Source organism: Gadus macrocephalus, chromosome 23 (assembly GCF_031168955.1).
Source record: "Gadus macrocephalus chromosome 23, ASM3116895v1".
NCBI lineage: Eukaryota > Metazoa > Chordata > Actinopteri > Gadiformes > Gadidae > Gadus > Gadus macrocephalus.
Window position 1 is genome coordinate 11,752,037 of NC_082404.1, and position 13,978 is coordinate 11,766,014.

Sequence of the window (13,978 nt, forward strand, 5' to 3'; positions counted from 1 at the left end):
GGGAAGTGATAAGGGAGTGCCACATCCGGTTCCTCCACCACGCTAGCGTGAGGAACAAAGATGGCCGCTAGCTGAATAACGACAGACCGAACCCAGTGTTTTCCACGAGGCATCTATCTGTATCTATTTAAATCTCCGGGAGAAATTTTCGGGAGACATTTTAGACAAATGAGCGCAGTAAGAGTGTATACATTTGGACAGATGAGTTGCTCAGGGCAGTAACCTTGCTTTAACTTTAACTCATTAACCTTAAGCAAAGGAAAAAGTCGCAATTTCGGGCTCTGTTGTCAAGACAATTGATGTCATCCCAAATTGTATTAATAAGCACTATAAAAAATTATATATTAAAATTAATAAATATATTACGATGGATAAGAAACATTGTGTGGTTCAATAATATAAATTCCAATTACATGTTTCTACTTATTTTAGTCAAATCATATACCTCATTAAATGTTATACATTTTTTAAGATGATTATTTTATGTATCATTGAATGTTTTAGTTTTTTTCAATACTTTCAAACACTATCAAATGTATTTGTTGAACTAAATATATGCATCCACTGGATTTGTTAGCTGCATACTGAAGAGGAATTACTGGCTTGTGTCGTTCTGTGCCTTCTATTAAAACCATGGATCCGGCGTGGTTACAAGGTGAGGGTCATTTATCGAGCACAGGACACGCAGAGCAAATGTTTGCCTCAAACAACACAACGGCTCCATCTATTGAATCTAGGATGAGAACAAACTCACGATGATAAATAAGAACAAACAATGTGCCAGAAATATATATATATATACAAAAAAACATAGATATTTCATTTTTCACCGGGACTCTCTCTCACCCAACCCTTCCCTCCGGCCCATTCACAGCAGAGGACCTCATTGAGACCTGCCACTCTCCCCGTTCCCATGCCTGCGACATTAGCCTGACATTTGCACCCCACTGTGGCTTAGTCAGGGGTGGGGTGGATGCTGTTTGTGGGGGTGCGCGCGGTTGGTGGTGGTGGGGGTGGGGGTGCTACCGGTGCTGGACCCCTCCCTACCTGGCAGGGACGAGGAGGAGCAGGCCGAGTCCGCTGACAGGTGGAGAGGGGACCCCCGGGGGCAGGGCTGCTCCTGCTGCTCCTGCTGCTGCTGCTGCTGCTCCAGGGCGGAGGAGGCGGCCTCCCACGGCTTGCCGCCGGGACACGCGGGCGGAGACGACACCCTGGGGTGCAGGGGGTGCTGGGGCGGGGGAGGGTGGGGCTGCGGGCCGGCCGGGCGTCGGGACCGTCGGGGGCGGAGGGGTGCTTGGGTCGGGCAGGGCGGGTGGGGTCGCGGGGCTGGGAGACGGTTGTGCAGGGCTGGGGGGGTGGGGATGGGGGGAGGTGGTGGAGGAGGAGGGGCAGGGGTGGGCCTGACTGCGGAGGGAGAGGTGGAGCAGGGCAGCCTCGTCACCTGGATGGCATGGAGGTGAAAAGGGAGGCCGGAGTGGTTTGTGTTGGCGTGTGCGTGTGTGCGTGCGCGTGTGTCGCTGGAGACCAAACATTGCAATGAACATTGAGCTCCGTTGACGGAGACGAGGGTTAGGGTTAGGGTTTTAAATAACTAACCCTAACCCTCGCCAATTTTAAATAATAAATTTTCCGTTGACTCATCAGTCAGCAAACTTGGTGAAAAAAAAAATAGAGGGGCAGAGTCTAATTGCTTCTTATTTTCTTTTTTTTTATAAAGACCCACTATATTTAGTAGCACAAAGAAAAAATATCCTTACTTTTTCCTTTACGAGAAATCAATAAGACATTATCTTAAAGGCAATAATAGCCGTATCAACATTATCAAGAATTATCATGCATTTCAGTTGAATTAGATGCATTCTTTATGCATCTAGGTCAAAATGAACAAGTCGACGCAGGAATGATTACGTACACAACACAAAAAACATTTGCATACACACCATATTGAGCTGTTGGAATTGTGCAATGTAAATCAAATAATGCATCCAACTCCCTCTGACACACAGACACACACGCACACAAACCTGGAAATACAGGTTACAGAGCCAGTGATCTAGATCCGAACACATTAAGGCCTCGATCTTCCTGAACTGGTCCAGCTGTGGGCGGGGCTGACCCCTCAGAAGCGGTGTTTTGAACCTGGGTGCACAGAGACCGTGTCAGACTTGATTAGTCTGACACCCCAGACAGACTAATCAAGTCATTAATTAATCCCACCAACCATTGTACACTCAATTCTATGGGAATTAGCATTGAGCATAGCCCAGAGGGTAGGATGAAAGATTGCATTGTAAGTCCAGAATTGCTGAAATTAATGGTAAAATAAAGAAATCTCAAACAAGGCAAAGGGAATTTAAACATAAAATACGATACTAAAACAATACCATCAAATAAAAAACAAAGGATAAAATGATCTGCTGATGTGTGAGCATGTGGTGCGTTCCTCCGCCGCCAGCGTGCCTACCTGCCCTGCAGCGGGCTGAGACTGGCCCCACACACGGGGAAGGCCCCCCACGCCACCACGGAGCTCCCCTGGCTGAGGGCCCCCGACGGCAGGGCCACCAGCCGGAACAGCAGCACCGCGGACGGCACCGCGTTGACCGGCAAATCCTGCCCCCAGAAGAACCGGCCCCCGGAACCCAGCATGGATGAGAAGGAACATGGTGGTCGTTGAGCTTGGAACAGGGTGAGCGGGCCATTTTGTCACTTATTAAAATATGGATAAACATATTGTTTAATTAGTGACAATAGTGTTTGAATTTGAAACTGGAGTTTGACTGACCCTTTAAGGAGCACACCAAATACGAAAACAAATAAAGTCGAATATGTACACAAACGCACTCAAGCACACGCACCCGTGTGCACCGAGACAACAGATTCACCCCCAGGCTTGGGAGGCTCACGTGCGCACACAATACCATACAACGACGAGGAGAACGTATAGGCAAACTCACGGCCCCACACACACACACACACACACAACTTAACGCAAACAACCACAGACAGACGAACCGTGGACGCCGCCCTCAGGGGGCCGTCTTCCACACCCTAACCTCAAAGCCTCCTTCTACCTCAAGTCTGAAGGCTCTCACAGCCAGCCCCCCTCAACTGCCCTACCGGTCCTGCTCGGCCCGTTCCCTGGAAGCAGGTGTGTGTGTGTGTGGGGGGGGGGGGTAGGCTTCACAGGGGAGGGAGGGAGAGGGCCTTAAGGTTGCCGTTGTCGTTAATGCTAATAAAACGACGGCGTCCGTGTGTGCTCCTATCAATCAGCGAGATACGCCCAGATATTGCACGCAGAGTGAGAAAAAAGATATAAGAATTAGTAATTAGCAGTCAATGACAAACACTTTCTCACACGTACGCACACACACACACACATCTTTATTTACCCACCCAGAGTGGTGGGTTTGCTTAAAAAATGAACTGACGGTGCGGTGAGGGCGACTCCATCCATCAAGTGGGGGGAATATTTGATCCCTTTATTAGTTGTAATGGAAAATTCGGCGCACTTGTTAAGACATTCATCATGCGTGTCTATCGAACTCCCCTGCTGCTAATCTGCTTTTGGTTTGCACCTGTAAAATGATGGGTAGTACTGTCTGAATCAGGACACAAATTTATGGCATAATATCACAGATTATGTATATTGAGAATATTTCATTTTATTCATTTACTGCAAGAAATATGACCCACATAAATAGTAATTTGTGCGTGCGGATGTGCTGTGATCCATGTGAGTGTGGTGGCAGTGTGTGTGTATATGGGCGCCCGTGCGTGTGTGTTTGTGCATGCGCGCGCGTGTGTGTGTGCGTGCTAGTTTCGGTGTGTGTGTGTCACGGGGGGATGTCCTAGCTGCCCCATTTTAATGTGTATTTATTTTTTCTGTAAGGATAGCAAAGTAATGCAGGCTTCTCCCAAGTAGACAAAGCAAGTCCAACAAGCAAACAGACGTACACAAACAGACACACACACACATCAGGCAGCATGGTGGCAAAACTTGTACACAATTAACACTATCCCATTTCATTCAAACCAGATTTAGTCTATCTTGAAAACAAAATATACAAGACCGTATGCAATTCCAATGCCAAAGAAATACCAATGTAAACTTAATCCGCAGACTTTCCTCAAGTTAAAGAAAAAGTAAAGTACATTTAATTTAATCAAAGTAAAATGATAAACGTTACATAGACACGTGGAGTGAAAGTTGATCCTGCATGGAGCCAGAAGAAGCTTCAAGGAGGGAGGGAGGGAGGGAGGGAGGGAGGGAGGGAGGGAACCGAGTAGGGGGCACAAGATCCAGATTTTCTATCCCCAATTCATCCCATCTTTACTTTCTTATATTTTCCAACCCCTTTTCCTATCTTCATCATCTGCTTTTTCTTGACATTTTTAGATGTTTATGTTTTTTTACTTCCATCCCACACATTGAAACAAAGACCGTAGGCCTGAAACCTCCTCAACGTTCACATGTCCCCAATCGGGGACGAGACAGAGCAGAGTCTTTATAAACTCCACACTATGCCTATTTTCTTTTTAATTCCAACCTCAGACACACAAAGCTCAGAGTGAACAAAAAAAAAGAGGCAGAGGGAGAGAGAGAGAGTCAGAGAAAAAAAAAGAAAATAAGCTCCTGGCTTCCTCCTACTATAGCTAATTCCTCATTTCCTCTTTTCGAAGAGAACTGAAAACATCCCCACATCACACGCTATAACGTGGGCAAGAGAGGGGGAGAGAGCGAGAGGGAGGGGGAGAAAAAAAGCGAAAGAGACACGTAGAGAGACAGCGGGGGGAGAGAGAGAAAAGACAGTCAAGCCTGATTCTGATAGACTTTGACAAATCTGATCAGCGTTTTTTGTCCCTATAAGTCATCGACAACAACAACAACAACAACCACAACATCAACAACAACAGCAGCAGCATCGGTAGCAGACGTCGCGCTGGGAGTAGGAGGGCGGGAGGGTTAGCGACAGGAGGCGTTTCCTTAAACCTTTTTTACCTCAGAAACACATCCCAGATTTTCTTTCCAGCGAGGTCGGCGTAGCGTTTTTGCCAAAGAAAAATCTCAGTCAGATGGGAACCAAAGACAATATTATCAGGATGTCGGAGCTCTGTGAAAACACCCACGTCAGCACATTGAGAATGTCCACACTAACACTCTCACGCACGCACGCACACACACACGGTTAAGGCCTTTAGAGTTGCTACTAAATATGAGCATGTGCAAGACTTCATGGGAACAGGGAGGAGATTTCTTGATGGATTTAGTTGTCCTCATGCGTGTGTGTGTGTGTGTGTGTGTGTGTGTGTCTCTGTGTTTGTGTGTGTGTGTGTGTGTGTGTGTGTGTGTGTGTGTGTGTGTGTGTGTGTGTGTGTGTGTGTGTGTGTGTGTGTGTGTGTGTGTGTGTGTGTGTGTGTGTGTGTGTGCGCATGAGAGTGTGTGTGCAGTTGAGTCTGTGTATGTGGGTATGTGTGACGCCAGACTTTTTAGTTATTTAGTTTTTCCTCCTGCAAATCTGTATGCATTGTGCCCACTGCAGCAGTGAACATATCACTTCATAATCCAAAAGCTAAGGCTTCCCAACCAGAGTAGGCCATGTGGGTTTCAGGAAGATTACTGTGCGGGTTCCTGGAAAATGTGTGTTTTGTTTGTTTTTGTCTATTTTAATCTTTGAGTAGCTTCTTAAATGTGGCAATCGGAGGAATTCATACTTGATTTGAATCAGGATGAAAAAATTTAAATAAAATTCATGGTTTAGTAAAGTATGCAGTAAAAAGTAACTTTGAACAGTTGCTTGAATCGGACGTGTTTCTTCATTCAAAAAAGAAAGCTAAAATAAAATAAAAAAAGAATGCTTTTTAGCAAGTTCATAACTTCTTCGTCTCCTTCGCCACCTTGTAGCCCTCACTGCACTCACTATCTTTTCACTGCATTCATACTTCATTTTCATTCCAGTAAAACATTACTCGCCTTATATAAATGAATAATTGATCCCCGGTTTGATTTACATGCATGGATTAAATGTCATGTTTGAAAAGTTGCCGTTTTATTCATATTGATGGAGATATACATAAGAAAAAAAATCACTGAGCGAGCGGTGCCATATTTTCATATGCCAAACCTGGCTACTCCTAAACGCACAGTTTCTGTTTAATATAACTTCTCATAACCTTTTCCCGTCTGCTTCCTTCTCAATCTATGCCACCATTGATATAAACCCAGTTGGAACGGAGTACAGCAAAGAAGATGAATTCCCGAAATATAAAGTTGGTGTTGAGACACTCACGTAGCGTTGTATATTTTGACATACATAGCATGCTAATACATTTTTATTTGCTTACGTTGTGTCTTGAATACATTATGCCCTGGTTTCTGATCACATTTTGTTGATAACTTACTATTGAATCTCACATCAAAGGCTTCCCTAGTCCAATTGGAAGTGAGAGAGTGTTTTAATTCAAAGCCTCTCAGTGTCAAAATTGTTCTCAGATGAGGGATATGTTTTTTATATTGATGCCGTTCTTTTTTTCCCCAACACACAGAGTGCACCTCAAAGAGCTGCATTTGAAGCAGCCTCTCTCTCAAGCATCGGTTCAATAAAGGGGGTCTGCTTATTGAATGAACTCCCATAGACACAAATCACAAACTGATTCTAGCCTTCCCCTGTTGAATAAAAACACATTAGTCTCAATAGGGGATAGAAACATGTCACTGGCTCTGGCTCTCGCTCTCCTTTCCCTTAAAGCCGAGGTCAATTCACTTCTTTCTTTTCATAAGGACACAAAAAAAAACTAAACCCTGAATCGAATGAACAACCGATAGTAAAACATATTTTGGGATTTCTCTGTTCAGCTCAAAAATAAAATAAAAATAAAGAATAAAAATAATCTGTGCTCGCTGCAATACTGCAAGATAACCTATGGTTATATGCGGGCATTTATTTAAGCAATATCCATTCGATATCATTGCAATGATTGTCATGCGGGCCATGCCTTTCTTCCTCCATAGGTCTGTTTACATTGGTGAGCTGCCATTTCCTGTAGATATGCCAATATAATCCATGCACAGGAAATGATGCAAGGCCATAGGAAGAGTAGAGGGAGGAGCAGAGGATCTATAGAATAGATGTACCTTCTCAACATGTACATCTCGTTCCGATTCTCAAAGCCCAGCCACATCTGTTCAAGAAGAATGGATGGCCGCTACACACTTTCACTCAGAGAGAACTTTGAAGGAAAGCTGTGTTAACTTCAGGACGGCCACTTCAACTTCCAGTCCCTTATAGTTATAGAGTAATTCCCTTCCCACTCGCAAACGAAAACAATGAAGCAAAAGAAGGAATGTGGTCAAAGCAGGTTCTCTGACACTGTGCTTGACCAATGGAGGGGAAATTCCAGAACAAGCCATACAGGCCGGTTTAGGGAGAGGTTGAGATCCTTTGTCGTTACACAGAGACAGTGGCTGACTGGAGCTAACCACTCTCGTGCCTCTGAAGTGATCCAACATGATGAATTCACAAGAGTCACATTCCCTGGTAGATTCCGAGCATTGATAAAACCTCAGAGAGGTAATCTAGATCACAGGGCGGATAAAGAGGTCAAACGGAATGGGGACGGATGCTCTATCTGTTTCCCATCCCTGCAGGATCCTGTGTACTCGTTTGGCTGGCGTTCTCCTGAATGCTAGGCTCTCCTGAAGGCTAGGCTCTCCTTAATGCTAGGCTCTCCTGAATGCTAGGCTCTTCTGAAGGCTAGGCTCTTCTGAAGGCTAGGCTATCCTGAATGCTAGGCTCTCCTGAAGGCTAGGCTCTCCTGAATGCTAGGCTCTCCTGAATGCTAGGCTCTCCTGAAGGCTCTCCTGAATGCCAGGCTCTCCTGAATGCTAGGCTCTTCTGAATGCTAGGCTCTCCTGAATGCTAGGCCCTCCCGAATGCTAGGCTCACCTGAATGCTAGGCTCTCCTGAACGCTAGGCTCTCCTGAATGCTAAGCTCTCCTGAACGCTAGGCTCACCATGCGCGTGCTCTGGTTGAAGTGCAGCGCCGTGTCGTAGTAGCGGCCCCCGTGCTCTGCCGGCTCTGTGGTGTTTTCGGCCGCGCGGTCCGAGTCGGCCCCTGACTGGGTGAGGGCCAGGCCCCCAAGACGAGCGTGGAGGCTTACGCTGACCGTGTAGAGGCCCCTGGGCAGTTTGTCCCGGACGGCCCTCAGGCATCGAACCCGCACGTCGATGGGCTGGTGCGGTTCCTCCTGAGAGAGACGATGATATTTGAAGAAAGGTAAGACAGCCATTGGTTACAATGTGGTGCAATATGATTGGTCGAACGACCGTTTAAATGTTGGTGATGGAGATCCAAATGTATAAATTGAATCTCTCTTGATAAATAAAAACCAAAATATTAAAGTGCCATATATAGGCTATAAAAAGGCCTACAATCAATGGATTAGATGATACCCACTTACCCCAAGACTTTTGATGGTTTGGAAATACCACAGACACACACATACACACACAGAGACAGAGACAAACACACACACACAAAATAATGCTTTGTAGCGACAAACTTTTTATTTGTTTATGTCGCTGATTGCAAATACATGCGATGCAAATATTAGTTTGCCTATCAGGATTGGAGTCAGAAGGGAAAAAAGGAGGACAGATTAAGTATTTGAATGAGCTCATAGCGGTGCCTCCCTGAGCTCAGACAGGACACAGACCAGACAGCAGCGACTTCTCTGGCTCACGCAACCGCCATTAACTTAACCATCTCCTCTCCTTTTGCGTGGGAATCTCTTTGTGTGTCTGTTTGTGGAAGTGTTTATGTGTGTCTCAACGTATGGGTGTCTCAACGTGTGTGTGTGTGTGTGTGTGTGTGTGTGAGCATTTGTTTATGCAAGTGTGTGTGTGCTTGTATAAGTGTGTTTTTTTATGTGCGTGTGTGTTTGTGTGCATGCGTGTGTGTGTGTGTGCGTGTGCGTGTGCGTGTGCGTGCGTGTGCGTGTGTGTGCGTGCGTGCGTGCGTGTCTGCTTGCGTGTGAGCACACGTCTCTAATGCGTCCGCGTCCCGGTGCATGTGTGCATCCTGCGCCCCTCCATGCATTCTTTGTCTCCATGTTTACAATTACAGAGAGGACTCTTGTTTGTTTCGCCACAAGCTGCCATGCATTTGCATGCCGCTTTTTTTTCCTCCTCTCTCTCTCTCTCCACAGCATGACGGTGGCTTTGCCTCACGCAGCAGTGGACACACGACACGCAGTGCATTGTTAATGTGTTATGTTTTTCCCCCTTATTCCTTTGATAAAGGACTCAACGGCCAAGTCTTTATCTATGCCTTGCCTTTTGTTCATGTAAGTCATGACCATAACAATGCCCAAAGACAACCTCTCCCTGCATGGAGTATTTGTACTTTGTATGTGTACTAATATCTGTTTTGTGTCTGCTTTGCGTTTTTTTGTCGAGCGTGTTGAGGCGGTGTGCAGCACACACTGGGTTTGATTATGAATGAGCACTGTGTGTGGCCGTCTGAAAGGAGAGCGTCTGGCCAGCGCCGCAATTTAATATAACGCCGCGCAATGCAACAGCATGTCCAAAAAACGGCCATCAAATCGCCTCAATGTGGGTGAAGGAGGCACCCAGGAAGCACCCGGAAGGAAAAGGGGCTGTGTGTTCCGAGTCAGAAGTAAAATTCAGCGGGATCATGGGGCGAGAGAGAGAGAGCGAGAGCGAGAGAGAGAGAGAGAGAGATATACATTGGGAGAGAGTTGAAGATGAAACAGGAAGCACGCCGGGACAGAAGAGCCTCTGGTAAGTCATAAGCCGGCATGGCCGTAGAGTGGGAGGACTCTCTCTTTATGCATTCGCCGCCCGCAGCGGACATGACACTGAGTCATTGTCAGAGCGAACGGAAGACACGTTGACAGACGGCTGACTACCCCCCCCCCACACACACACACCCCCCCACCAAGCATCCACCACCCCTACCCAACCCTCCATCCAACACCCCCAACCACCACCCCTTCCCTCACTCTCCTCTTCCCGACCGAAGATGACGAAACTGGCTTCAGATTTCTGATGGTTGGTGCTATGACTAAGTGAATGCCACACAGCTAGGGTAGGAACACACCCTTGTGTGTGTTCTTCCGTATATTTCATGTTTTACAGTATGCAAGGTCCCTTCCATGGCTTACTATGCTAGTGTGTATCTGCATAGGAGCGGCCGGGGGTATCATGTCCGTCCGCTGAAGAGAGACACCACATCAAGAGTCTCCCTGCGCCTCAGCATCCAGAGGGCCAAACCCTGGAGCTCGCCTCCTCCTCCTCCTCCTCCTCCTCTTCCTCTTCCTCCTCCTCCACTGAGCTTTGTTGAAGGGTGCCTCCGGTTTTCACTCAGTGTCCCTCAGCCTCCTCACTCGGTCTGGTTCCCGTGTTTTGGTTGTGATCATCGTCATTATGGTCATTATGTTGCGTCTTCGCTTTAACATAAACAGGAAATTGGAACCAAGTGTTGCAGAAAAAGGTCAAAGTCAAAAAGACAGAAAACAAAGTCAGAAAATGCTTTGTGAACGTTAACGACACACACACTATCGTACACACAGTGCAAAATATGCAACTGTATTCACAATATCGCTAGCTGTTTACGATACCGTTAGCACACACACATGCTAACACATACATGGTTGCCCTGCACAAACACACACTGCTACAAACCCACATACATACGCACACACACACACACACACACACACACACACACACACACGTTTGTGTTGACAAAGAAGTTAGCACGCATGCTAGCCGGCGCAAAAACGTAGGCTTCTGTCCTAGCCAGCGCTGGCAGTGCCCGGTCTCCGAGGGTGGAAAGCTGTGAGCTGAGCCCTGCAGTAATGCCCCTCAATCTTCCCTCTCTGAGCATCTTTGCATATACCAGAACAACAACACAATTTAGGCAGAAGTGAAATTAGTATAATTGGTGGCAAAGCGGTTTAGCCCACACATTTTACATTGGGGAGGAGGTGATGGAGGACTTCTATCCCTCCAACCCCATCCCCTCCGCAAACACACACACACACACAGATACACACACAGACAAACACAGACACACACACCCACACACACACACGGCACACTGGAAGTAATCCGACTCACAGACAGCAGTGGATGAAGACGTGAAGAGCGGAGACAGGCGAAAGTATAATGGAAAAATAATGAAAATGATTACAATAATAACGATGGCAGCAGGCTCCTGTTTAAATCCCATTTCTCTGTCTTGTGACGGTCTGGCTCAAACACGCTGGCGCGCACCAGGAAACAGAGCGTCGAGATCACGAGGCCGCGGAGAAACAGAGACGCCAGGTTTTCACGAACCAGAGGTGTCGTTAGTGTTTGTTTTTTTGGTTGTCATCTCATCTGGGCTTTTTCGTCGCCCGCCCCGAGCTGGAGTTGAGCCTAAAGTGCCATAATATTACAGCACTCCTGCAGATGAGATCAAAGACTCCAGCGATGGGATGCTCTGTGGCTTTTCCTGGCAACACGCCCTGTCCTCTTTTTTTGTGTGCGAGTGTGTGTGTGTGTGTGTTGCCGTTGTTGTTGCAGAAGAGAAATCTTTTCAGCGCTTTTTTCCCGCACATTGACTGATCACACAAAATACACCATTTCCCAGACACAGGAAATGCCACATACAAAAACTTCCTTTCTTTTCTAAGTACGGGCTAATATTCAGAGATTAAGCTTTCTCGTTAATTATTTTCATTTTAATTAGTAAATCGTAATTAACAATGAACGTTTACCCTTAAATTTTTTCTCTTGGCTTTGGAATGAAGGAGGGGGCTGAAGAAAGCAAAGAATAAATATGACAATCTTTTTGGGACCTCAAGGCAGGATTACAGATGCAGGCTGCCTTAGTTATTAAACACGTTCTAAATTAAATGCCTCCATGAATTTTGCACAGAAATATATTTTCATAGTTTTGCATGCCAAATGTGACATTTTATATTTCAGATTCATCGCGCTGCAGCAATTTTCAGGAAAATGTCACATAAACAAAGATTTTGTCATTTACCAATTGAAATTACTATGCATGGCAGGTTTGGCCATTGCTTGTCTCTCTCTCCGTCTTTCTTTCTCTCTCCCCCATCTTCCTCGCGCACTGCTTTCTCTGCCTGTGCTGGTTGTTTCAAGTCAGCAAGCCATAAAAAATCTTTATCTCAGTGAAACACAGCAATTTGGGAGATAATCGAATGGTGACTGGGGGGCACAAACGCCAGTCTGAGGAATTATACCACAATCTCCCCTGCATTTACAACCTTCCTCAAAGCCAGTTGTCACCCTGGAAGGAACCCCCCCTCCCCCTCCCATCACCCCCTCCCCCTCCCCCACCTCACCACCACCAGCCCCTCCCCCCCCCCCCCTGATTGAAGATTCATTACATCTTTAAGCCTGCACGGTGGCACCACGTCCTCCCTTCCCAAGATGCAATGCACCTCCAGCCCACTAACATCTAGCTGTTACCATAGCCAGCCATGCTACGACGCTACAGCCCCCTCCGAGTTAGCCCTCTCTGATATTCTGTTCGCCCCCGTCTGCTCCCTTTTACCCTCTTTACCATACCACCTATTCTGTTCTATTATCTTGTATCCCTCCGTACACAGTACAGAAACTACAGCGGAGAAGTCATAAGCGATATCATAAACTGTGGTAGAAACCCTTTTCGCGAGCGAAGACAGCCTGCTGAAATGGTGGTTTTATAAGTGCACTCACTCCTTTGTGTTGGTGTTTTAAGCTAAAGGACATTATGGAACATCCTGTTGTGCTGCATTTTGCATGCGGCGATGTGCATGGCCATCGCATGTATGCCGGCGTTTATTCCTGGTCTGTCTGCGTCTGTTGCCTTTGCACGCGTGTTGACGTCTTAAGGCCGGGGAAGCGAGAGAGCGTGAGATTAAAAGAGGAAAAATAAATCTCTGTAAAATAGGGGGGACCTTCCTGCTGACGGATTCCATTCATCGCAGGATTTCTCATAATTACATCATTTGGCTGTTTTGAAACAATTCCTGTCTGATTTGGAGGTTTGGTAAACACTTGGTAAACAGACACCGATATTGTCTGGTTTGAAACATGAGGGAATTTGATACAAATTTGGAACATTGAGAATTTGTCTTACTTCCTGTTTGTTTGGCACTATGTTTCCTGCATTTGTATACACTTAATTTGTGTGTGTGTTTGTGTGTAAGTGTGTGTGTGTGAGAGCGCACATGTATGAGTGTGTCTGTATGGGGTGCATGTATAAGTTAGTGTGTGTGTGTGTGTGTGTGTGTGTCTGTGTGTCTGTGTGTATGTGTGTGTGTGTGTGTGTGTCTCAGATTCTCATTAATGCTGGTTAACAGATATTTACCTGCCATAGGGGAGGAGGACAGGAGGATTCTGGGATTTCTGTCATCTGTTTGTATTTGACCATCACTTCCTCTTGGCCTTCCCCGAGCACTCTCTGTGATTGGTTTTCAATGGTCCTGCTACACGATGACACACACACACACACACACACACACACACACACACACACACACACACACACACACACACACACACACACACACACACACACACACACACACACACACACACGAGAAGGTAACCCCGTTAACATTCACCTGCATATTGCCCTGTCGTGTTGTTCCCTTCCGTAGCCAACAGCAGCCCAATCCAATAACACCACAAACAAAACACTTTCCGCTATAGTGTCTCTCTCTCTCTCTAAATTTCACTCCCTCCCTCTCCGTCTGTGTGTGTCTCTCGCTCAGCCCTTTCAATCTTATCAGCAGTAATGTAATAACCGGTCGCCCAGCGCTGTCTCCTCGCCACCTCTCTTAATTCCTCAAAATAAAGCAATATCGCTGGGGCCCCGGCCGCCTGCGACGGGGGATAAGGTGCTTGTAAGAGGACGGATAATTCAGCAAATAAATGCTCAGCATCAAAGGCGAGTCTCT

At 46.4% G+C, this 13,978-nt stretch overlaps 1 protein-coding gene across 1 annotated transcript in view; it reads right to left on the reverse strand.

The window, feature by feature from the left end:
• Window positions 1–958: 958 nt before the first annotated feature.
• The window catches only part of LOC132452939 (uncharacterized), a 30,279-nt gene continuing 17,259 nt past the window's right edge, over window positions 959–13,978 (reverse strand). The window contains exons 10-14 of the mRNA XM_060045774.1: window positions 13,387–13,504; window positions 8,012–8,245; window positions 2,465–2,610; window positions 2,025–2,139; window positions 959–1,441 (exon numbers count right to left, since the gene is read on the reverse strand). Coding sequence (XP_059901757.1) covers window positions 959–1,441; window positions 2,025–2,139; window positions 2,465–2,610; window positions 8,012–8,245; window positions 13,387–13,504 — 1,096 coding nt within the window. The remainder of the gene's footprint in view (window positions 1,442–2,024; window positions 2,140–2,464; window positions 2,611–8,011; window positions 8,246–13,386; window positions 13,505–13,978) is intronic.